This window comes from Mesoplodon densirostris, chromosome 2, assembly GCF_025265405.1.
Source record: "Mesoplodon densirostris isolate mMesDen1 chromosome 2, mMesDen1 primary haplotype, whole genome shotgun sequence".
Taxonomy (NCBI): domain Eukaryota; kingdom Metazoa; phylum Chordata; class Mammalia; order Artiodactyla; family Ziphiidae; genus Mesoplodon; species Mesoplodon densirostris.
Window position 1 is genome coordinate 141,536,586 of NC_082662.1, and position 25,455 is coordinate 141,562,040.

A 25,455-nucleotide genomic window follows, 5' to 3' on the forward strand; every position below is an offset into this window, starting at 1 on the left:
ACTCCTTGTAGGGGCCAGAAATCTCTTTCAAGCATCAAACAGGGTTCCTGGGTGAGCAGTGGGTCTCTGTCCCCCTCTCCAGGGGCTCTTGGATGGGACCTTGCTCTGGAAGGAGCCATGGACCTCTGGCTTTGGGCACTTTACTTCCTGCCAGGTAAGTGCTGTGGGGAAACACACTGGATGTTGTATGAGGGCTGAATTGGCCACAGGTAGGGGAGTTGCTGTGCGTCTCCAGCTCTGAAGTTTCTGGATGGATTTAGTTGTAAACCGGTACCTAGGGCAGGACATGGATGGAGGCCCTCCCCACTCCCAGTTAGTGTGCCTCCCTCTACTCCAGACACACCTCCTGCTCACTCAGGAGTTGACTTGTAAGGGCTGAAGGCGTCATCTCTCCCAGACATATCGGCCTGTTAATATGGAATCTCAAAGCAAGTGCCTCCAAAGTTCTTTCTTCTTACTTCTACATTCTCTTTCTTTGGATCTCTTTAACTCCTGAATTTTCAAAGTTCCAATCTAAATGAAGTCTCCCTGACCCATTTGGTAGCCCTGATCCATTTCCTGAGCTCCAGATCTCAAGTTACAACTGTCTCCTTGGTATTCCCACTTCCATATCCCATCAAGATCAGAAATGCAACAGGCCTAACACCTAACCTCAAATTCCTCACTGGTCACCACCCAAATCAGCTACTCTCTCTGTCTTAACTATCTCTGATATCAGCTGTAAAATGCCAAAATAGCTTTTTACCACCTCTTCCCATTTATCCCAAACCAGACTTTGACCTAATCAATGGCCAATTCATGTAGTTTCTAGACTCACATTTACCAGGATGAGAAGCCATGGCAGCCCCTACTAGAGACATAACAGAGGGAATGGAAAGGAAAAACACAGGATCACCTCTTAACTATCTCTTCCACTTCCTCCAACCTGACCAGCCTGTAGCTCCAGATCAACCTTCCTTCATCTTAACTGTGATCATAGAATCATCCTTTCCAACAACCTTCCATGGCTCCCACTGCCTACTGAATCGAACTCCTTAAATACAAACTCCTCCCTTGGCCTCCCCTTTTATACTCTGAGCTTATCATACTCCCCTGTACTTTCCTAACCTCCAGACAACCTCCTCTTTGAACATGTGCTAGACTTTTCTGCCACCATGCCCTTGCTCATGCCATTCCTGCTGCCAGGAATAGCCTTCCACTCACCTCCACCATTTATGGGTCCTTCAAATCCCATCTCAACCTCCACCTTCTCGTACATGTTCCAGAGGCCCTTCTTCCGAACCCCAATAGCTGACCCCGTTCGACCTTGTATTATAGCTCAAGGTGTGTCCACCTTATTTTATTGATTCAATGGTAAGCTTCTTGGGGGTCAAAGTTGTGTTTTATTCATACTTGCTTTCTTTGTAATGGCTGGAGTTTGGAAGAAACTCAAATCTTTGAATCAAATATTGGAAATCCCTAAAAACCCAAGGGAATGAAGTTTTAATGAAATAGACTCTGTGAGAGGTGGAAGGACATAGGGGATCACAGTGGATGGTTAACTAAACTTAGGTCTGAGAGGGAAGAGGGATTGGGTAGACGTGGAAAATGTCTAGGAGTGAAGGGTACCTAAATTGTACCCCTGCAGTCTGTCCTGAGCAATACGACCCTTCTAGCCAGAGGGGTCCTTGTTCTGGGCCTGGTCCTTCTCCACTTGTGCCCATCTCCACAGGGTGAGGAGTTCAAGGTCCAAAAAGATGTGCCTACTCCAAGCCCACACCCACACCCCCTCTTCTAGACCTCAAATTCCCTGTCCAAATGTCTCTGGAACCACCTTCAATGACTGTGTGAGATTCTATCCTGGGTCTTCTATCTTAGGGTGACCCCTGGCCTATAAAAGGGTGGCTACAGGTGGTTGTTTGGGAAGGAGATGGATAGAGCTTGTACACGCAAGCTGGGTCATCCCCCATGTATATACCAGGACCATTGTGGAGTGGGCAGGAGCCAGGGATGAGAACAGAAAGGAGAGAGGCCAGAGGCTAGAGGCAGGAAACTTGGAGCCATTTTTCCCTGCATAGCCATATATTTGAGTGGACATCCAAGGAGTGTGTAAATTTGTCAGGATAGGGGGATACTTTATTCAACAGTTTTTTAGCCTGATCATTAACTTTAAAATATTTAGACGTATGATATTTGGGTCTTATTTGTATTCCTGCCCCAGGATCTGCAAATGTGGGGGTGGTCCTGGTCCCAGAGCCCAGTGCATGAGGCACAGACTATAGGCCACATCGCCTGGGGCCCTAAGTGGAGTTCCGTAATAAAGCAAGGCAGTAGCATAGGGTATACACTTTCAAACTTTTTTTACCTTGACCCATAATAATACATACACTTGATGCTGTGACCCAGTACACATACGCATACCTAAAATTTATTCTTGATTCTTTAATATGGGGATGACTTTGGGGCTTCAGCACTTGGACGGATGTTGGTGCTCTTTTTGGAGATGGGAAGAGCTTGTGAAGGAACAGGCTTTGGAAGAGAAATCAAGAGGGTTTTGTTTGTTTGTTTTTGCCATTGTAAGTCTGGAAAATATCTTATATGTTTGAGTGAAGTGCAAGAGCAGGTGTCAAAAAGGCAAGTCTGGAGCCCAGAGGTAAAGACAAGACTGGAGATCCATATTATGGTGAGATCTATATAGAGCTGGTATTAAAAGCCATGGAAGTAAATGAGCTAGTGTGGGGGGAAGCAAGGAGGACAGAGAAGAGAACAGGCCCAGTGTCAGGCCCAGTGCTGATAGAGAAGGGGAAGGAAGGAAGGAAGGAGGAGGAGAACTAAAGTGAACAGATAAGGAGAGATAAGTCAGGAGATTGCAAAGGAACAGCCACTGAGAGTGTAATGTCGGGGAAGCCAGGAGAGGAAAGCATTTCAAGGCAGGAAGGCTCAATTCCACCAAATGCTGCCAGGAGAGCAAAATAAATAAATAAATAAATAAATAAAGAAGTGACCATCCAACATGACAACAAGGAAAGTTTTGGTGACCTTGACCGGAGCAGTTTCAGTGGAATACTGGAGCCATAATTCTGACAGATGTAGGTGGAAGAGGAATCGGGAGATGGAGGAGTGGATTCAGTGATTTTGAGAAAGTGAACAGAAGAGGGGTGGCAGCTGAAGGGGAGGGGAGAAGTCAACCAAGGGTTTTTCCAGTATGGGCCATATCAGGACGTGTGTGTAAGCATGGCAATGCTGGAGGAGAAGAACCAGTGAGACAGACAGAGAAAGGGGGTGATCGCAGAAGACATGCTCTGAAGAAGGTGATGGGATGGATTCAGGATAAAGGTGAAAGGACTGGCTTTTGAGAGGAGGGGGACACTCCATCCACAGCGACAGGACCAAGGGCAGACAGTGGGCGAGACACACACAGGTTACTGTGGGCAGAAGTGGGAAGGAGCATAGGATGCTTCCCATCCTTTTAAAAAAAATCCACGCTCCATTGGATAAACATAAAACACTCAGGTCAGCTCCCTTCTTCCAGAGATTCTGCTGTGACTTGAGTTGATAGGGTCTCATCGCTTTTCCCACCTAGAAAATCACTGCTACACGTAATCCGAAGTCTATTCCCAGAGCACTGCCACCAGCCAAGGCCTTGGGGGCCTTTACCTTATTTTACATTATGAAAAAAAGATCTTTTCCATGTTCCAAATTGGATATTTATATCCAATTATATGTTTAGAGTGACTTTTTAAGCTACATATATCCCTTTCCCCTACTATCACCACTGAAAATCAAATCACCAACTTAGAGATTAATGACACTTAGTTAGCATCCTCTCTAAAATGTCAATATTAAACAGCTTGGTTCCTTTAGATACCTTCTCCCACTCCTTTCTTTTTTCCCCTGAATCATTTGGAAATGTAGTTAAAGGGTCCAAAATTGCAAAAATTCAAGGGCACCTGGGATGCTTATCTAAGAATGCAGATCCATAGGCCCCATCCTAAGCAGATATAATCACATTGCTTAAGGGCAGGACCAGGTTATCTGTATCCTAGCAAGTTCCCCCACAGGAGTCTTACGCACACTGTGCATAAGTTCTAAACCTGGAGGTTATATCTATCTATTTTTCTATTTGGGAAATCTGCTTTTGGTTAGAAGCTACTATGAACTCCAAGGAGAGTGGGATCTAGTCATTTTCATCTCGCCCATTAGTGCTTCCTTGGGACCAGAGTTCAGTGTACTCAGCAGCTTTCCTTGTGCTTCATCCATCCAAAATTTGCACAATAAGGATGTCTTAGTCAGCTCCAGCTGCTATAACAAAATACCATAGACTGCGTAGCTTAAATAACAGATATTTATTTCTCACAGTTCAGGAAACTAGAAGTCCTAGATCAAGGTGCTGGCAGATATGATTCTCCGTGAGGGCCCTCTTCCTGGTTTGCAGCCATCTCCTTGTGTGCTCACATGGTCTCTTCTTGTGTACATGGAGAGAACAAGGACACTAATCCCATTATGAGGGCTGCATCCTCATGACCTCATCTAACCCTACTTACCTTCCAAAGGCCCCACCTCGTAATACCATCACTTTGGGGGTTGGAGTTTCAACACATGAATTTTGGGGAGATACAAACATACAGTCCATTACAGAGGATCTGGGCAAGCCAGGGGGTTACCAGCAGCTCATCGCTGAGCAGAGAGAGGCCACTGGAGGCATCTGCACAGGTGATGACCCCTCTCTCCTCTGTCTTGCGCCTGCCCATTTTACAGCATCTCACCCTTGAGAAAGCAGCAGGCATGCCCTTTTCTGGCTGGGTTTGTCCAAAAATGTTTGCATGCTCATTCTCAGGTGCTGGGCTTTACACACAGGTATGGTCCTTCTGGACATACAGGGGATTCGCCTATCCCCTTGGTTGGGTGTTTGTCCTTTGATGGCACGTTCCAGTCACAGGGCTACCTCACACGTCTGTTTCCAGGGGATTTAAAGCAGTGTTGGGTTATTCATGAAGGGTTTCCATGTCAGATCATACATGTCTGGTGGGCCCCTCTTCTCCCCACCACACTGACCAGCTACACTTTCAGATCTTAACATACTCCTGTAAATGTCCCCAGCTAGCCCCTCTCTAGCCTCCTCTACCCCTATTTCATGTTCCCATGGTTGTTTCTGTTGTCCACGTTCTTCCCTCTCCCCAGAACATCCTCCTCGACCCTCTCTGCTCATCTAGGAGGCTCCAGCCCCACTTCTTTCCTTGACTCCTTGGAGCTATTCTTTTTTTTTTTTTAAAGAGAGAATCTTTTTTTTTTTTTTTTAATTTACTTTTGGCTGCGTTGGGTCTTCGTTGCTGTGCGTGGGTTTTCTCTAGCTGCGGTGAGTTGGGAGTTATTCTTTCTTGCAGTGCACGGGCTTCTCACTGTGGTGGCTTCTGTTGTTGTGGAGCATGCGTTCTAGGTGCACGGGCTTCAGTAGTTGTGGCACACAGGCTCAGTAGTTGTGGCGCACGGGCTTAGTTGCTTGCAGCATGTGGGATCCTCCCTGATCAGGGCTCGAACCGGTGTCCCCTGCATTGGCAGGCGGATTCTTAACCACTGTGCCACCAGGGAAGTCCTAGAGCTATTCTTAACGTTTGCTCTATGGATGAATTTCAGGAAGTTTGTGAACATCCCTCCCCGCCTCCTGAACATGCCATGTTCTCTCTCCTGTCCCAGCCATTTTGGGGGTGGTTCTCACTGTCTAGAAGGGTCTCTCCTCCACCCTAGCCCACAGCCCCCTCCCCACACACACACTTCATCCTCTGAATTGTCTTCCCAGAAATATACAGACACTTATTGGGACCCGCTTAGCTGACAATTAATCATACTTGGACTTTCTTCTCCAGCTTAGACCTGCCTTCTCTCAGCCAAAGCATAAGCTTTTTGATGTCAGGGACTCAGAAACCACACCTTTTATTCCACCCTGCTCCACACCACCCCCAATGCACATACAATGTGCACACACACTCAAATATACCCTTGTTTCCTTCTGTGTTCCCTTCCTCAGTGAAGACAACCATCATTCTCTGAGTTGCCCTCCACACCCAGTCCTTCAAGTCACAACTTACACATCATGTCTTCCAGAAAGACTTCCTCAAATTATATCATCCTCTGCAGCAGCCTGGATCAGGCGCCCCTGCTTGCTGCTTCCAAGGAGCCCTGTGTATCTACGCCATGGGAGTTATTATACTCTGCTGTCATATAGTGGCCGTCCATTTGTATCATTCAATAAATGATTCATGCTGTGAGGGAGGGATGCCAGCTACCTTATCACATGAAAGGCATTCAACAGATAGTTGTTGAATTATTGAATTAAAAAACTGGAGGTGAATGGTTGTTTTGGTTGTTTGGATGGATCTGAGCAAAACAAAACTAGACAGAAAGCCTGTTGGAGCAAATTGTACCATGCCTCCCGACACCACCCTGAAGTGACTCAGGGATCATGTGCTGGTTGGAGGGATCACTGTGGCACATTCTCTCCCCCTGGAGTGGGGTAGTGGCTTTGACTGTATTTTCAGGGGTTTGATGTCTGGGTCCATATGGGTTCAGGTTTGGTAACGAGGCTGAGGATTACATTAAGGCTTGGGCTGGGGAGAGACTCAGCCTTGGGCATAGGGCTAGGGATGGACATAGAGCTGGACCAAGGATATAAATAGGGTTGGGGTGGGAAGAGGCTGAGGATGCAGCCAGGGCTGGAGACCATGAGAGGGCTGAGGCTCAGGGCTGGCTGAGGCTTGGGCTGCTAATGCGGATGGAGTTGGAAGTAGGGATGAGTGTGAGGCTGGGCTGGGGCCTGGGTTGGAAACAGGGCTGGAGTTGGGGATGTGGCTGGGGATGGGGCTTCCTCTACATTAACTGCCTCTCCCTGCAGTAGCTGGAGCCCTGAGGGTCCTTCCAGAAGTAAATGTGGAGGGAATGCTGGGAGGATCCGTTGTCATCGAGTGCCCGCTTCCTGAAATTAATGTGAGGATATATCTGTGCCGGATAACTGTTGCGTCTGGAGGATGCGCCACCGTGGTGTCCAGCAGGAACTTCGTCAAGAAGGAATTCAAGAATCGAGTCACCCTGGAGCTGTGTCCAGACAGGAATCTGTTCCTGGTGGAGATGACAGAGCTGGTCGAGAGTGACAGCGGGGTCTATGCCTGTGGGGCGGGCATGGACACAGACCGGGGCAAGACCCAGCAGGTCAACCTGTCTGTTCACAGTGGTAGGTGCCCCACACGATGGAGGCTCCGGCCACCCAGAAAACGTTTCCACTTAGGAAGCCTGGGACAACAATGGGACTGCAGCAGTCCCCACACTCTTACACTATTCCCATATTAGCAAGTCCAGTAGGAATTGGGATCTGTAGAGTTGAAACCTCGTAGAGTCAATGAACTTCATGGTCCACCAAATTTTCTATCCAAACTGTATGAAAGGGACAGGATAGGTGCTCTCCTACCCAGGGCACGAGGCGAGTGTGGGGTGAGATTGAGGAGGGGCTCTGAGACTGAAGGAAATTGGAAGCAAACGGACATAATTATTACCATAATTGTCCCATGAGAAATATCAGGGATAAATATAAAGGAAAGACAATCATTTTTCACAGTTGATGGCCAAATTTGTTACTTCACGATCTGATCCTTTCTTTATTTCTCCCGAATCCTTCCTTTTTTTTTTTTTTTCTCCACTGACTTCCTCAGACATACACAGCACTAATTCAACAACCTAGATTCCCAATGGTCTCCGATGGTTTTGCAGGGAATGCCGACAGGGTTAGGGTGAAAGAGGATTTCTGTCAGGGAAGCCCCTAGCCTGGTTATTTTTCTGCTCCCTGCCCTCATCCCCTCACTGCCATCTGCCCTAGCTGAGTCAGCCTCAGCTCATACCAGCAGTCCCTTCCCCAGGCCTCAGTCTCGTCCTAGAGACCACCAATGGACTCCTCTTGCCTCCGGTAGATTACGGGCCTTTCTGGGAAGAAGAGCCAATGCCGGAGCCTCCAGCATGGTTTAACAGATTCCTCCAAATGCGTATGCCTCTTTGGTTCCAGATGCCTGAACATGCCAGTTCTTTGGAATTCATATCCAAAGGTCAGTTCCCCAAAGGTAGGGTAGGGGAGGTGGGGGAGATTCTGTGGCATTGTGAAAATGGAGGAGGGCGTATATGTTCAGCTCATAGGATGGTTGGCAGAGCAGAGCTGCGTCTCAGATGTGTATTTCCCTGCCTTAAGAGGGGGTACCTCCCTGAGATCTGCGTTCCAAGTCTTTCAAGCCCATCCTTCAGCCCGTACACTTGGCACTAGTTGCAGAAATTACCCATCACCACCAGGTGGCACCACATGTAATGAAGTTTGTGCTCCATTCACAAAATCTAGCTCTTTTATGAATGACTGCGGGAAACCAAGACTGGGCAGACGTTTCCCAGCCAGAGGTCCTCCGGCTTCCTGCTCCCCATAGGGCTGTCTTTCATTTGCTGGCATACTGATTTAACAGCTCTATTTTACAATAAAAAGATCAATCATGATTATACTAATGATACTTTTACATTTCTATACCATTTTCCTGTCTTAAATGCATATTGACATGCAATAGTTACATCACATCCTCACATCTGCCCTGTGAGGTAGATACATTAATTGAATATTGTTGCACTAAAAGACAGCTGGCCATTGAGAGAGGGATCGTGTAACTGAGCTCGTTGTATACCCAAGGTTGTGACTGACAGGTGTGGGATGGGGGAGAATAGACAAGCACATAGATACAACACAAGGCAGAGTGGGAATTGAACTACAAACAAGGTTTTGTCCATGCTTAGAGGAGGGCAAGCTCTTCTGCCTGGGAAGTCAGGGAAGACTTCCTGTAGGAAATGGAGTTTGAAGCAAATATAGATAGAACGTACTAGACGCAGATGGCATGCTCAGGAGGCATTTCAGGTGATGAGGACTGTGAGGACAAAGGTAGTCTAGGTAAAAGGGAAGCATGTGTTCAGGAAAGAAATGGTTGGCCCAAGGCTGCTGGAGACTAGAGTGTGTGTGTGGAAGGTCACTTCTTCCTGCTGTCTTCTGTAGTAACCACACCAGCTCAAAGGACCGAGGCCCCTCCAGCACACCAAGCCTCCCCCACCACCTCAATCACCCACCGCCCTCGAGTTAACAGGGCATCTTCAGTAGCAACTGCCCAGCCCACCACCCTCCTGCCATCTGCCACAGCCTCAAAAACCTCAGCACGGGAGGAACTGCTCAGGCTCCAGACTGCCAGCTACAACCGCCAAACCAGGCTTCACAGGCAGAGGTAAGAGGCCTGCACCATCCAGGGCGAGAATTCTGTTAACAAAGGGACAAACTTGTGAGCTACCTCCAAAAAAGTTGGCCACTTGCGTGCTGCCTTAACCCCCTCCCTTCCTGACCTCTCCCTTCTCTCTCCCCCTCCTTCCCTCCTCAGAGCACTCAACCACGGCCCAGGCCTGGTGTCTGGGATGGAAGATCAAGGCTTCTACATCCTGACCCCCACCATCCTGGGTCTCATCCTGCTGGCACTTCTGGGGCTGGTGGCGAAGAGGGTCATTCAAAGGAGGAAAGGTGAGGGGGTCAGGCTCCGTTTCGGAGAGCCGAGCTTCCCAAAGATCCCAGCGCATTCAGATCCCTCTGACCTCCCGGGGACACTCAGGAGCTCTAGATGAGCAGCCTGGGGTGTGGCGAACGTGGTACGGGGCTCAATGGTCTGGAAATGGGGGCGGGGAGGAGCGCGGCCTGGGCCCTTTGGTCTTCAGTAAGCACCCACATGTCAGACATTGCCAAACACCAGGGAAACAGACAGCCTTTAGTTTTCTAAGACTGGGAGGGGGTGCCCATGGGCCTCTGACACCCTCTTCCTCTCTCCTTCCCTGTGGCTTTACCGAGAAGCTCTCTCCAGACGGGTCCGCCGACTGGCCGTGAGGATGAGCGCCCTGGAGGCCTCACAGCGGCCCCTGTCACAGCGGCCACGCGTGTCGCAGCGGCCACGCGTGTCGCAGCGGCCACGCACCCAGAACAACGTCTACAGCGCCTGCCCTCGGCGCCCTCGGGGGGTGGACGCAGCTGGTGAGCAGGCGGGCAGGTGGGGGAGAGCGGGACAGGTCGCGGGGAGAGGGAGGCGGGTTGGGGGAGTGCGGGTCGGGTCGGGCGTGCGAGCTGGAGCAACAGACACTGCGCGGCGCGGAGGGTGAGCCAGAAGAACCCGCCTCCAGAACAGCCGCCTACAGCGCGGCCGGCTCCTCCTCCCCAGGCTTTCCTGCAGAGCTGCGGGTGGGGCTGGACCCTCGGCCCCGCCCTCATGTCGGCCCTCCCGGTTCCCATTAGGTGAAGGGGCGGCACCTCTCCCAGGCCCCGGAGCATCGGCGCCCCCAGCCCCGCCGCAGGTAAGCTCCGCCCCGCCCCTGATTGGCAGCTGCGGCCCTAATGGGCGGCCCCAGACCTGGGCTTGCACCCGAGCGCAGTCGGTGGAGCTTCGGCTTAGCTGGAGGGCGCGGGCTTTCGCAGTGGCTCCCCGGGCCCTGAGACTGGGAACTAGTATCAGTTTCCTCCTTTGATGGTGTCAGTAGACGACTACGCAACAATTGTGGTAGACTTAGTTACACGGCTTTTAGCCAAGCATTTCTCATGGGTCAATGGGAGCTTAGTAGAGGATGATAGATGGTACCTCTACAAATACGTGAAGGGCTTTCGTGTGGAAAAGATTCGATTTCTAGGAGATCTTAGGGGGTGGAAGTTACCCAGTTTCACCTTAATATGAGGAAGTACTTTCTAGTAGGCCCTCGAAGATGAGAGGAGGTTGTTTACCCATCACTGAAGGCAGTTAAGCCTGGCCTAGAGACGTAGATAAGATTCAACACTTTGGACGAAGAAGATTCCTCTTGAAATCTAGGTTTGGACATAGGGAACTCATCTTTCTATTATTTTTTTCTTCTCATCTTTCTATTGATAGCCATTTGGCAGATGTGTGAAAAACCTTTAAACTATTCACTCGTGTTTGTTTTCCCAAATTTCCCATTTTATTCTCTAAAGCAGCCTACCATAGCGGAAACATTATTACTTCAGGAACCAGTAAAAACTAAGTGTGGCAAGTGTCCCTGATTTAATCAGGGGGTAGGCCAAGCTAATGCAGCAAACCCTAAACCACAACCCACGACATGGAAGCCTATTTTCCTCTCAAGCAAAGGCAGGGAGCCAGGAGGAGGTGGCCTGAGCCATGGGGTCTTCCAGGAACTCAAATGCCTTCTGCCTGTTGCTGCACCATCCCCTGGAGTCTTGCCGCGTCCATCCGTCTGTGGTCAATGCTCAATCACCAGCACCATGTCTGCATCCCAGCGCATGGGAGGAAGAAAGAGAAAGTTACATTTTTAAGACCATGACCCTGAAATTTCACACATCACTTCTACCTGCATCCCACTGGGCACAGTTTAGTCACGTGGTCACACCTGCCTTCAAGGGAGGCTGAATAAGGTATCCCTGGCTCAGTAACCGTGCCTTGCTAAAAAGAGGAGAGTGATGCCTGGCAACAAGCAACAGCTCTGCCCCCATCATGCCCAGCTTCTCAAGCTTGCCCTTACTCAGCCCTGCTGGAGAAGGTTCACAGTAGCTTAGGTAGGTCCAGCGGTGCCCATATATTCTACACTTACCTCAGCCCTTTTCTCTGGAACTGCTCTGTGACCACACATACCCTCACCTGGGCCAGTACCTTGCTCAAATTTTACCCTTCCTCCCTGCTTGAAACTCACATTCCCACTATCAGGGATAAAAATCTTGATGGAGCAAGTTCACAACAAGGTGCCTATGATTAATGACTGAGTATTTTAAGCCTTCACGGGGAGTGACTTTTTAAAATTTTTTAAGCCAAATAAATCTCAGATGATGAACTGTAACAGGCAGTGGGAGATATAGATAGATACATAGATAGATAGATAGATATTTTTTTTCTTTTTTTTTTTTTTTTTGCTGTACGCGGGCCTCTCACCACTGTGACCTCTCCCGTTGTGGAGCACAGGCTCCGGACGTGCAGGCTCAGCGGCCATGGCTCACGGGCCCAGCCGCCCCGCGGCATGTGGGATCTTCCCGGACCGGGGCACGAACCCGTGTCCCCTGCATCGGCAGGCGGACTCTCAACCTCTGCGCCACCAGGGAAGCCCTGAACTTTCTGGGGAAGTGGAGTTCCACATGGCCTGCCACCTTCCTCTGCTTCACCAGCCGGCTCCTTCCTGGAATGCACTGTCATGTCATGTCACAAGCTCTCCATGGACTAAAAACCCTATGGAGGTGCAGAGGATGACTCATCCTACTTCTAATAACTCCCTGAGAAGATACATATTTATTCCACAAGTCACATCATCTAATCCCAGAGGGGAAACTCCTCCAGCAGCTGGTTCTCCTTCAGACCCGTGCTTAGTCACAGGATTTTATGAGCCCCGTTTAAGGCATTTCCTGTCACGTTAGATCTAAGTGTTTTCCAGTTATTTGGGGTTGAGACGCCACTCTGAAAATCCCCAGGGCTGAGCCACCTGATGGAGCTCAACCACCTCTGTGTTTTGCCTTCTAGAAGACAGCAACCACATACATGCTTCCCCCCCACCCCGCCCCATTGCCTGCTGTCGATGCTACAATCACCCTACCCAGATCCAGTGATGCTTCTCTGGTTGTTCCCAGGTGTTGGAAACTCCCTGTCTCCATGCCCCATCTGTAAAGATCAGCTGTGAATATGTGAGCTTCTACCACCAGCCTGCTGCCAAGATGGAGGACACGGATTCCGATGACTACGTCAATATTCCCTGCCTGACTCAGCTCTCCAGCTGTCCCCCTGGGCCCAGACCTTGGTGCCAATGAGTCTTGTCTGTATGCTGGTTTCCAACACCCGCTCCATCTGTTTTCAGAACCCTCATTACTCCCACGTCCCACCTCGAGTCTCATCCCTGTCTATTTGCCCTGAGCACTGCTCAGTCCCCACTCCCCCAGCTCTTCCTGGACACTTTTGCAGCCCCCTGTGGTTTTCAGGTGGGCTCCAGGAATGCAGAGTATTTGTCCTGATGCCACTTGCTTCCTTTCCAAGTCATGCAACAGGCTATGGGATTTGCAGAGTGTCTTTGATCACACGGTCTTTGCTGTCCTGGCTCTAGACCACATGGCCTTGGACTGGAGCCTAGGCATAGCTGTTGCTTTGAAAGCCCTTCTCGGTCTTGGGTTTCTCACCAGTAGAAGGTGCCTGAACTTCTTTGTGAGGACATGCTTCAGCCCTGAGCTAGGAAGGGACCTTGTTATGAAACACCCCTTACAACCTCTTTGCCCTGATCTTAGGGCCGGCATTTACTAGTGATCTTCTATTTGTCTGGAGTCCTATGGTGAGGGCAATTTATTTTGATGTGATGAAGGGTTGTAAATTTTCAGAACCATGCTTGTTAGTGCTAGTAATATATGTGGATACCCTCTTTACTCTCAGGCTTCCTCCCTTGATGCACCTAAGTACCCTGACTCCAGCATTCCCCCTCTTTCAGAAATAGAATAGTTTTTGTCATCTATTTATCCTTCTTCCATGCACTGAAATGTGTGCACTTATCTTAGCCTTGGTTGATTTGAGCTATCCAAAGCCATTACATCTCTCTGCTTTTCAGAAATGCACCTCCTCTCTTTGCCAGTCCAGGTGGCTTATAGCCAGGTGGGGGAGAGAAAAGATATGGGATTCCTGGAAGGCCAGTTGTTCTGCAAGGGTACTCACGTCATGGAAGAAGAGACATCCCACCTCCTACATATATTCATCCTCTTGAGTGTTCTGAACAAGGGCGCAGTTAGGCAGACATATATCTTTGGATTGCAATCAACTACAAAGTCCAGTCAGAGCTTGAGACTGGAGAATGTCCCATCTTGCTTTCAGGAAGAAGGCCTTTCCCAGACACACAACTCAGCTTCTCTGGGCACTGGTCCACTGATAGAAAGGAAAGGTTCCCGAGGTGCCTGCTTTTTATGAGCAGGGAATGTCATCACAGATGGGATAACACATAACCCTAACCCTAACCTAACCCTAAATTATATTCGCACCACCATCATACCTGTCATCCAGGTATGATGACACCATCCACGAGGTCGCTTGACACTGGCACCCTCCCAAGTGTCAGATAAGGGAAGAGTGAGAGGGATAAGAAAGAGGGCACCCAAGGGGCAGGGATGGTGGGAGTGAGGAGGGGAGTGTGGGCAAGAAATGCAGTGTTTAGGGAGAGTCTGCTTTGTTCTGGGCACCCCCCTGCATTATATCTTTTATCATTTATATTTCAAACCAGTGCCCTCACCCTCATCCCAGTGCTCTGTAGATGACCCCTGCAGGTGTCATGACAATGTGATTTCCATGCCCTAAAGTTCAACTTCACATCCCAACATCCCTCATTGTTCCTCAACAATTCAAAGACAGGTTAAAAAAAAATCCAATTAAGCATTTACTGAGCACCCATCCTCTACCCCACGTGGTGGCAAGGATCGTGGAGGATCAGAGAGAAGCATGGGGCACTGTCCTTGCTGCCTTCACAGAACTTTCATTCTGACAAATAAATATGGCATCGGTTAAAACACTGATAGGAATTAAATAGCGTTATAATAAATATAGGAATCTGCTTTGTAGGTTATTCACAGCACCCAAGGGAATCTTCCACGACTGTTGTTGGGGTCACTTAAAGAATGAAGTCTTTGAGGATAAGCCTGGGCCAAGGATGGGGCCCATGGTCAAGGATGTGAAGCACCCAGAGAACATCAGGGGGAGGGACGCTTGTTTGAAATGACACAGAGAACGAGGAGGACATCCTGGCCTAGGCCTTCAGAGCTGGTAGAAGTTCTCCATCCAGGTCAAGAGAATGTCCACTTCTCCAAAGGCTTTGGTCACAGCTGCTTCTCTGTCCAACTAAAGGGAAAGGAGAGTTGAAGATCTGTCATGTTAGCCACAAGAATAGGTTTCCTTCCGACACCTGAACCCGGTCTGACTCCAAATCATGGGCTGCGTCCCCTTTGGGATGGCCTCTGACAAAGTCACCTACCCATCAATTATTCCCCGTCTATGAGTGTTGTCTGCCTCGGAGGTGAGGACAGATGGCTTGGTGAGTGGCAACGGATAAGGAGCAAGGGAAAAGCGTCTGGAGTCCCTGACACTAAGAATCAGAATCCCAGTGCAGGGTGGATTCTGTCCATCCCCTGAGCCCACTGTGCAGATGAGGAAACTGAGGCCTGGGTGGCCCCTTTCCCTTGTATATTATTGCTCTTCACCATTTATTTATAAACGGGGGTATCTGTTCCTTCAAAAAATGATCAAAATTGTATTTGTTTTGTGGGGGGAGCTGGGTATGAAATTGGGATTTTCTTTGTTGTCTTAATTTAGGACAAGGCAACATAATTCCCATAATTCTTTTTCACAGACTAGACCCTTTGAACATCATGGAAAATACGCAATGTGTGTTGTGCTCGGGGGTTCTCCTTTCCTTCCCCCTCACTTCTGACTCCAATCGCCCACCTCAAGTACCCATAAAACTCTCACTTGGGAATGTCCTTGGTAGTGAAATCGTCTTGCAGGGAAATATAATAGCACTTTAACTTGAAAACTGGCAGAGAAATAGGCTGCCATTTGTGGTATTTATGCAGAGGATATGGCAGTTGATGCAGCTACAGCTGTGCTAAGTCAGGTGGCTTTGGGGCCAGCCACGGGGAGTCAGCTGCCCTGGATTCTGCACTCGGTCCCTAAGGAACAATCGTGTGACACTTCAGACTAGTCTGCTTCCAGCTGGGCAGCTCTCAGTTCCTGGCTTTGATTACCTGTTTAAATGCTCTCTGGAACAGCAGAAACCGCCTGCGTGCACTCTCACTGATGGAAAACATCTCCTTTTCCTGCTGGATAACAGACAAAAAGTGTGCCAAGTGTCGGGTAGGAGCAGAGACAAGCCGCCTCCCACTCCTTCCTAACGACGCCAGAGGGGTGCCCAAGGCCTAAGAAGACAGCTCCAAATCCCGCGTCCCCAAGGTAGCCAATGCTGAACTCCCACCATGCAGCAGGGACTGTGTCCTTTAATTCTCACAGTAGTCTTGCCACATAGGGGTGATTATCAGCATTTTATAGATAAGAAAACCAAAGCTCAGAGAAGTTGACCACCTTGCAAATGGACACCCAGTTGGTTAGAAGCAGACCTTGATTTGAGCCCAGAACTGCCGGTACCCAGAGCCTGTGCTCTTTTCCATGACACCTGCAGCTCCCTGTCGTGGAATAAAAGCCAGGGCCAAATAAGGGAAGACGAGTCTTCTGAAAACATAGCATTTCCTGTGGGCCTCAGTCCCAGCTTTGTTCTACTCACACTGGGTTGCAGTTTGGACACGATGACAATAAAGTTGTTGGCCAGAGTAGAGAATGACTTCAGGATCCTGAATTCAACTGCCTTATCGCGGTAGTTTTTGAAGACAGTGTTCAAGTAGAACTTCAGCAGAGCGTGGATGACGTAGCAGCTTTCAGCCTCCTGGGGAGGGGCGGGGTCATTGCGGAGCCAAGGCCTCTGCCCACCCCAGCCCTGGATGAACCACTCACATGCCATGCAAGGCAAGATAAGCACAGCAGAGGCAGCGATCCTCTAGGAGATGCTGATAAATGTTAGATCTTAAGGAGCCTTCAGGCCCCTTTGTTTGACAGGAGGAACAGCAGACCCAGAAAGGAGGGACTCACCCAGGGTCCCACGGCCGGTCAGTGGCAGACACAGCCTAGCCCCCAGGATTCCTGACTCCCATCTGGTTAGTATTCTTTCTTCTATACCACATGGCCTCTCTAATAGCTCTGGGCGGTGATGGACCTTGAAAAGCACCAGATCTTGATTGGTTGAGAGTTGGCAGGGAAAAGGCTTGGAAGGAGAAGAAATGAGGAGAAAAGAAAACTAGTATCCTTGAGCACAGGGAATGCACACTGGCCCTCTGAAGTGCCACAGAGGGAAGCTCAGCATCTCTCAGGGATCAGGGCTCAGTCGTCTGTGCTCACTGCCTAGATGGGTGATGAGGAACAGGTGAGAAAAAAGTGGGGGCATGGAAGTGGCCTAAGCACATGCTCACTGGGCTGCCAAAAGCGAAAGAGAAATCTAGATTGATGGCAACTCTGGCTAAATGGAGACAGAGGTTTACAAGCCTCAATCCCCGCCCCTCTCCTCATGCCACATGTTCACATACCCCAGATACTGAGATGACAACCCCAGATATTACTTCTCTGGCTCACTACCAAGCCCTGTCCTGTGCAGGCTCAGCCCAGGGCAGAAGTGTAGTCTTCTGTCAGCCTCCCCTAGACAACCCCTCAGCGTCACCCATAGAAGACCAGCCACCCAGAGGAGGCACCATCCTTCCCCAGCATCTGATTACCGAGACATTCTGCAGAACCTCCTTCCGCAGCAGCTGGACGCTCGTGATATTATCCTGAGCTTGCTTTGGGAAGAGAAAGAACAGATGTCTCCAGGTTGGGGGTCAGCATAGAAACCAACCTTGCAAATACACGCTGCTTCCCCAGACCCCTAAATCTATCCAGTCTGTGAGATCTCAGAGGCCAGAGGGAGGACCCAGGAAAGGCCATGCTGAGCTGGCCCCTGGGGTTGGGGTACAAGGTTCCAGGGCCAGAAAATCACCAATCTTGGCCCCCAGGGGCAGATGGAATCCCAGGAGCTCTTAGAGCTTTATGAGGGACCTGTGTGATCCTTTTGGCCACTTGAGGCAGGAAGAAATAAGCCCATGTGGTTTAAGAACAACGAGGAATGGGATGTTACCCCCATATTCTGGGGCGGGGCGGGGGGCTACCCCTTGGAGTTTCCCCTGCAGCCCACCACTCATCCCAGTTCTTGAATGTTGAGCCAAAGAATGCTTGAGAGGAAGGAATTTTAGAGCTCCTTTGTCCCACCTCCTCATTGTACAAATAAGGAAACTGATGGGGGTGAATGTAGGGGTTGCTGTACGGGTTGGTTTCAAGGTCAAGATCATACGTAGGTGACCTGTCTCCAATGCAGCACCCTCCCCTCTTCCCTAGCTGCCTCATCAAGCTCCTTCTTTCTGCCTTGCATCTGGATTGTCCTTTAAGGAGTACATGTCACAAGCTCTATTAACCATTCTTTCCCAACTCAGCATTAAACATTTTTCGACCTTTACTCAAGGCCTAAGCAGGTGGGAACAGAATAGTAGGAGCTGGCAAAGCAGTAGGTGAAAACTCTGGTGGGTCTCGAAGGATTTCCCATGACTTCCCATTGGTGGAGTCTCATGTAACCCTGAGACATAGATGAAGCTCAAATGAATCGGGCTCCCTTCTTTATTCCTCATGGGCTGTGTTTCTTTTCCTACAGACTGGCCACATCTTTCTGAGCCTCAGTTTCCCCAAGTGCAAGAGGAAATGTAGACTTGTGATACCTCTGACTTCACTAAGTTCCTGGATAGGAAAATGATGATCAAGCTGCAAAAGCCTCCATAATCATAAAATGTTATCCTCTACCCAGAATCACCCCCACGGCGGGCTTCAGAACAGCGTTTCACTCACCACAATGTCCTTCATGGCCTGGAAGGCTTCCCACAGTTCCTGAAGAAGTACCCCTTCTACTTGGCAGGGCCCAAATTGGAATTCTTGGCCCTGGACCCCTGGCCCCTGGCTCCAGAAAAGCAGGATCAGACTCAGGCAGGGAAGGGCAACCATGTGCACAGGAGAGTCCATCTGCAGCAGAGGAAGGACCAGGACGATCCTGCTGGAAGAAAGGGAGGCATCCCTCTGAGGCAGGCTCTCTGTCTCAGGAGGGGTACATCCCAGAGTAATGCTCCTTGGCTGTGCCTCGGCCAGCCTCGGGGACACACAGATGGGAAACCTGAAACTAGAGTGGGTTCCCGGTGTCAGAATAATTCAAACATGTGGCCTTGCTGAGGTGCCCTGGGGTGGGGCAAGGTTCTCTCTGACCCTCGGTCTCATACCCATTGATCTGGCTTTCCCACTATCTGCCCCCCCAATCCATGTCACACACACACACCCTGCATCTCCTTCCTTCTCTGTTACAGTCAACTGAAACCAACAACTTGCTAGTCAGAATTTGACCAAAAAGAGTGAAGAAATGAGGAGTGCCATTTCTTCACTCTTTTATAATATGCCAAAGAACTCATATAGGGAGCCCAAACTCAACAGGATAGAGAGCTTAACTAGGCGTTTGCCTGTCTGAGTTCTGCCCTTAAGTCACCAGACACACGTGGACAGGTCTTTCTCCTCTCCCCCAGGAGAAGGCCACCTCCGTCTCATGAGGAGCCATGGGTTTAATCCTGACCCACAGGGAGGGACTAGCTGATTGATAGGTTATGGTCACACACTCACTAGGCCACCTCAACTAACGGACTGGCTTGTGACTCTAAGAATTAAATTTTCAGGTAACTGAACAAGAGGAGGAGTCAGATTTCCAGATGAATCACCTTTAAAACCTTCCACTGAAAGACGCTGTGAAGAGCCCCAAGCCAGAGGAAGGGAACCCCATTGTCTGTCTATCATAATTGTATGCAGAGATTCCTTCTCCCTGACTTCTTTGTCCTTTGCTTTTCTTCCTTCCTTCTTTCCTCAGAGCTCAGCCCCTCCCTCCCTTTCTTACTCCTGGCCCTGGTCTCACACCTGAGGATGCTCAGTCTTCCACCCCTAGACTGGCCAGGAAGCAGGGAGAAGGCCTGTCTCTGGAGTGCCTGCCAACACATGGGCCAGAGAAGCGGGCCCAGGGCCAGCACCCATTGTCCTGTCATGCAGCTCTGTGCTTCAGCCTCTCACTCAGAGTCTTTCCGTTCCCTTCTTTCAAACTCCACAGGATCTGCAGCCTGTCTTGCAAATTCATCTCTAGGCCTCATAATCCTCCTAGCCTTCCTCTCCTCCAGCCTAAAGTCTTCTTGGTGTTAAACCCGAGAAAGCAGCTCAGCTTCACGGTACATCTCACCCTTACCTAAACACTGGAAAAGTTGACTTCTGCCATCCCCCAGTCCCCATTCCCAGTAGGTCAGCGGTCAGTGTAAGGCTTCAAAGCCAAGTACTCAAGACTCTCCCATCACTCACCTCAGGTCCTAGAAGTGATGCTTGAGGGTTTGCTGTTTAGAGGTGGCTGGTTCCTGTTGTAGAGGAAGAGGGTTGGGCAGGCACCCCTACCATTCACAGATCAGGGTGCAACTGTGAATGGAAGGCTCCTGTTCCAGCTATGGAAGCTGCTTCAAAAGTAAAGGTGCGCAGGCAAGCCAGGCTTTGTGGAGCTTCCTATATACGGGGGCTGTGGGGGAGGGGTGAAGGAAGAAGAGGGAGGTGGAGAAAGGGAAATTGGTCATGCTTTTCTAGAGAATTGCTTCACTGCCTAGTCACCCTTCACTCTGAGACAATGGGGCAATGGAGAAAGCAGCCTTTGAGGTGAGGTGAGACCTGGGTCTGAGTTCTAGCCCTGCCACTGTTGGTGTGCCAGGGGCAGGTTGTCTAGCTACCTCAAGCCTCAGTTTCTGCATCCATAAAATTAAAACAAGCAAACAAACAAAAACCCATCCTGCCACCCTCAGAGGGCAGGCGTAAGGAGTAAATGTGAAAGTGACACAGAGGTGCTTTGTAACCCCTATACACAGGTAAACCAATTGTTACTGTACAGGGTACACTGGTCTCCTTACTGCTAAAATCACTCAATAATTAAGCCCTATTTAATGATGCAACAGTAACCCAGAGGCCAAGGATGGCCAAGATATGCTTCTCCTTTAATCGGTCAGGGACAAGAATTTTAAGAGTGTTTCCTGACATGCAGCCACCCAGGTGTACAATCACTCAACCAAAATGTGCCCCTTCTCAGGTTCAAGTAGAATAAGGAAGCTGCTGTGCATGGCCAGGTCTGGAAGGCTGGGGGCCCTGGTGTGCTAGTGGTCTAGCCTCGGCGGTGCTGCTCTGCCTGGGATCACCCAGGGGATGCGGCAGTGCAGCATCAGGAGCATCAGTGCCATCAAGAGACCTGGCCTCGGGCTTCCCTGGTGGCGCAGTGGTTGAGAGTCTGCCTGCCGATGCAGGGGACACGGGTTCATGCCCCGGTCCGGGAAGATCCCATATGCCGCGGAGCGGCTGGGCCCGTGAGTCATGGCCGCTGAGCCTGCGCATCCGGAGCCTGTGCTCCGCAACGGGAGAGGCCACAACAGTGAGAGGCCCGCATACCGCAAAAAAAAAAAAAAAAGAGAGACCTGGCCACGTGTCCAACTAGGAAGGCACTCAGCCTTCAGTTCTCTGGGTGTAGAATGAGGGGCAGACTGGAGCAGTGTTCCCAAAGCATGTTCCACAGAATCTAGTCCTGAAGGATGCTTGTCTGCAAGACTCTCCATGAAACTAAGGATTTCACTGTCAGTAAATTAGAGAAGACTGGCATGTGCTAGCCTCTCTTGGAAACCTATAGTACCCTGTAGAGGCAGGGGGCCAGGCGTGGGTTTAACTTGCTTTAACCCAGCCTGACCCTGGGAAACAGTTTGAGAAACATTGGACTCTGAATGAGGAATTGGCAAACTACCGGCCAAGAATAAGCTAAGAATGGCTTAGCCCGGTGACAGAAGGATAGTTTTTATATTTTTTAATGATTGAAAACAAATCAGAAGAAAAACATGTGTTTTGTGACACATAAAAGTGTGTGAATTAACATTTCAGTGTCCATAAATAAATTTTTATTGGGACACAGCCATGCCCATTTGTTTACATGTGGTCTAGGGTTGCTTTCGTGCTACAGAGACGAGGATGAGTAGCTTTGAGGCCATATGGCCCACAAAGTTGAAAATATTTACTATCTGGCTCTTTGCAGAGAGAGGTTGCCGAGCCCTGCTCTGAATTACCTTCTTTCACAAACATTCTAAGAGTTTCCTTAAGCCTAGGTCCAGGCAAAGCCATGGGAGTAGAAATGTGATGTGAGGGGCAGGATAACTTTCTCCGGCTCCGGGGAGAAGGAAGAACAGGGGACCCTGGGAGGAACAGCCTTTCCAACCTCTCCAGGTGGCCGACCCTTAATCTCTCTGGCACCAGCACCCCTTCCCTCCATCACACTCACAGTATTGTTTGTTTTCTTTAGTAAATCAAATACATGATGCAATCCCCAGCCAGCAGGCTGGTCAGCTGCCACTGCTGCTACAAGTACCACGCGTGAGTCCTTTGCTCCTGGAAGACCAGAGTCTTGTCCCCTAGTCCTAGGCAGGGGCCCACATCACCCACCCTTTTTCCCTTCAGGGTCTAGGTCATTACTAAAAATCCCTAACTATGATGGGAAGAAGATGCCAAGAGGCATTTTGAGACAGAGAAGAAGACAAAGTAAGAGTATTGGGGTAATAGATGACAGGGAGGCAGGAGAGGGCTGGAGAGACTATACAGGTGAGCTGAGAGGAAAAGTGAGCCCCTAGGGCAACTGCAATCCTAGACAACTCTCTACTGATAGGCAGGAGGGTGGGAGGGATGAGCTGTTAGCAGAGCAGGCTAGGACAGAGGCATGAGGTCATGGAGACAGCTCAGCAGGCTCCAGAATATCCACCTGGGGTCATGAGCTGCTCATACTGTCTAAGGAAGGAGTAATATAATATGGACTTTCCAGGCAAACACGTGTCTGCATCTCAGGCTTGGCTGAGCTTATCGTAGCAAGATTCACCGGGGAAGGGAGAGCATGGGGAGAACCCAAAGACCTTGGTCCCACGACAGCTGAGATCACTGGTTATGAGTTCACGTTTTGCATGCATGCAGACCTGGGCCCAAAACATGATGAGCCCCTAGGAGCTCTCTGAGTCTTCTCTTCCTCATCTGTAAAACCGAGTCCTCATAGGTCCACAAGGACACAATGACATAGAGCCTTGGTACTCAAAGTGTTGTCTGTGCTCCAGCAAAACAGCAAAATCTGCAAGCTCATTAGAAATGCAAAATCTCAGACCCTTCCCCCAAAGCTACTGAACCAGAAGGTGCACTTTAAAAACTCTCGAGAGGGAAGAGATATGGGAACATATGTATACGTATAACTGATTAACTTTGTTATAAAGCAGAAACTAACACACCATTGTAAAGCAATTATACTCCAATAAAGATGTAAAAAAAAACACACACAAAAAAACAAAAAAAAAACTATCGAGATGATTCTTATGTATATTAAAATTTGAGAAGCATTTACATAAAACACAGGAAGGACCATCCGGTATCTTCCACATGGTAAATGCTTAACAAACGGGGGCTTCAAGTGAAGGAGAAGGAACCAGAGCAGTGATTCTCAGTGGAGGAATTTTGCCCCCAGGGGACATTTGACAATGTCTGGAGACATTTTACAGTGCACAGGACAGCCCTCACCACAGAGAATTGTGTGATTCCCAAAGCCAACAGAGCTGAGGCTAAAAAATCCTGGACTAGAGGAGAGTAGTGGCTGTGGGGAAAGAGTTGATGTAGGCATAGAGAAGGATTAGAAGGGTACCCTTCTTGGGGGCAGGGGAAAGCAGTGGACTGATGACATGATCAGGAGAGGGGACAAAACAAGATGGCAACTTGGAGGGCAGTGCCCAAAGGCTCCTGGGTGGGAGGAGATGGGCAAGGCCTGGCTCCCTGGCTCACCACCATTCCCCCCACCCCCCCTTTCCCAGAGAAGCTTGATGTCTCAGACTTTGAGAGGCTGGAGAAAGGGGGGCTGATCCCTTAGTCCAGATCCATGTTTTTTCATCCAAACTCCATCCTGGACCAGACTAAGACCAGGGGCTCTTCTAATCTCTCTGGAAACTTGGAGAATTTTCTTCACAATAATATTGGACAGGAGCAAAGATCCTCTGAGGATAAACTTTGATTTACAAGGCCACTTTCTTCCCTGAATATACTTTATTAGATTGAGGAGGTTTATTCTGTTATTCTCAGGCCACGCCTGTCACATATGTATGTGCATATATATGTATGTATTTCACGTATGTCATATCATGTCTGAGTCTGAATTTTACATTTGAGAAGTAACTCTGTTCCCACCCCACATCCTCTACAAATTCTCCTAAACCTATATAGAGAGAAAAGGACTGAACCAGGATGGAGAAGGTTCCTTTCTCCACTCCTGGGTGCGGCAGTAAAGAGCTCACTCCTAAACCTGAATACCCCCTCCTTCTCTGATTGATGGAAATGCCCTGCGGGAGAGAAGTGATGAGAATGTGAATTAGTATTTCCTGAGTGCCAAGAGAGAAAAGAAAGTTGCATCACCATTTTTCTTCCCGTAAACTGAGTTAATCTTCACTCTAAAATGGATTGTTATCTCCTTATTTGGCTGGGAAACTCACGCACTGATAGATGTGGGATTTCTGGGCTTTTGTTAGTCCTTTTCCCTGTTTCAGCTGCCAGTCATTCCAGGAGCAGAGATGAAGGGTGGGTGTCCACTAGTTGGCCCCCTTAGACTGGCACTCTGCCGTTCCACCTTGTCCTCTGTCACTAGTGTAATAAATGATTTATTATTACAGGCATTTCAAAGGATGAGAGTGAAAACAAACATAGATCATTCTTACATCTGTACAGCATGCTCAGGTGTACAAAGTACCCCCAAGTGAAATTTCTCATTTGATATTCACTGTCACAAGTATGTTATGAGAAAGAGGATAGATGTTATTAACTGTCCTTTGCAGATTAGAAAGCTAAGTGTCAGAAAAGTCAAATAATCTTCCCTAGGTCACATAAATAAATGACAGAATCAGAACTAGAGTGCAGGTCTTCTGGCTCTCAGTCCAGTATTCTTTCCTCTGTTCCACCCTTCATCAACTTCTCCATCTTGCATGTATTCACACATTTAATGAACAAACATTTCCTAAGCACCTACTGAGTGTCGGAAAAGTCTATACAAAAAATGAATGACTATGATAACAATTTATAAAATGTCCAGAAAAGACACAGCTATAAAGACAGAAAATATAGTACTGGCTGCCTAGGGCTTGGAGTTGGGGACTGGGTGGATAGAGGAATTGGGGGTGACTGCTAATGAGTACAAGGTTTCTTTGGGGGATAAGGAAAAATGTTCTAAAATTAGATTATAGTGATGCACTCTGTAAATATACTAAAACCCATTGAATTGTACACTTTAAACAGTGAACTCTATGGTATGCAAATTATATCTCAATAAAGCTGTTAAAAAAAAGAATTGAGACCCAGTATTTGTGCTCTAATGAGTCAGTAGAGTGGATACACTTGCAAACAGATCAATTGCAACACGAGTCACAGGAATGTGTTAACACCATTAACAGAAGGATGGAGCCAATGGAAACATATATGTGAGGCAGAATCTCTGTGAGGTGTGTATTGGATGGTGCTGGAAGGGGTTGAGAAGCTTTCTAGTGGAGGTGACATTTGATCTAAGGCTTGAAGCCTGAGTAGGAGTTTGCCAGCAAAAATAAAGGGAGGGCACCTGCTGGAGACCACTGTGACCTCCACTAATTCTATGGCCACACAGCTGCTGTAGGGGACCAAGGAGAAGAAGGTT

General features: G+C 48.9%; 2 protein-coding genes across 10 annotated transcripts; one reads left to right on the forward strand and one right to left on the reverse strand.

The window, feature by feature from the left end:
- FCMR (Fc mu receptor) lies at positions 1 to 15,098 on the forward strand. Of its 3 annotated transcripts, XM_060090993.1 has the most exons (8): positions 1 to 154; positions 6,869 to 7,204; positions 7,935 to 8,066; positions 9,044 to 9,266; positions 9,417 to 9,553; positions 9,878 to 10,054; positions 10,313 to 10,371; positions 12,653 to 15,098. In XM_060090993.1, exons 1-8 carry the CDS (start codon positions 118 to 120, stop codon positions 12,827 to 12,829), a joined length of 1,278 nt encoding a protein of 425 aa, XP_059946976.1. In that variant the 5' UTR covers positions 1 to 117; the 3' UTR covers positions 12,830 to 15,098. The 3 variants fall into 3 exon arrangements, with proteins under 3 accessions (XP_059946976.1, XP_059946978.1, XP_059946979.1); XM_060090995.1 differs by lacking the exon at positions 7,935 to 8,066; XM_060090996.1 differs by lacking the exon at positions 10,313 to 10,371 and having other exon boundaries at positions 12,653 to 12,782.
- IL24 (interleukin 24) lies at positions 14,423 to 20,202 on the reverse strand. Of its 7 annotated transcripts, none has more exons than XM_060090999.1 (7): positions 20,046 to 20,202; positions 18,516 to 18,714; positions 17,360 to 17,422; positions 16,321 to 16,479; positions 16,157 to 16,222; positions 15,788 to 15,859; positions 14,423 to 14,885 (listed from the first exon to the last, which is right to left on the reverse strand). In XM_060090999.1, exons 2-7 carry the CDS (start codon positions 18,684 to 18,686, stop codon positions 14,802 to 14,804), a joined length of 615 nt encoding a protein of 204 aa, XP_059946982.1. In that variant the 5' UTR covers positions 18,687 to 18,714; positions 20,046 to 20,202; the 3' UTR covers positions 14,423 to 14,801. The 7 variants fall into 7 exon arrangements, with proteins under 7 accessions (XP_059946982.1, XP_059946980.1, XP_059946981.1 ...); XM_060090997.1 differs by having other exon boundaries at positions 15,788 to 15,862; XM_060090998.1 differs by having other exon boundaries at positions 15,788 to 15,862; positions 18,516 to 18,717.
- Between the last annotated feature and the right edge of the window lie 5,253 nt (positions 20,203 to 25,455).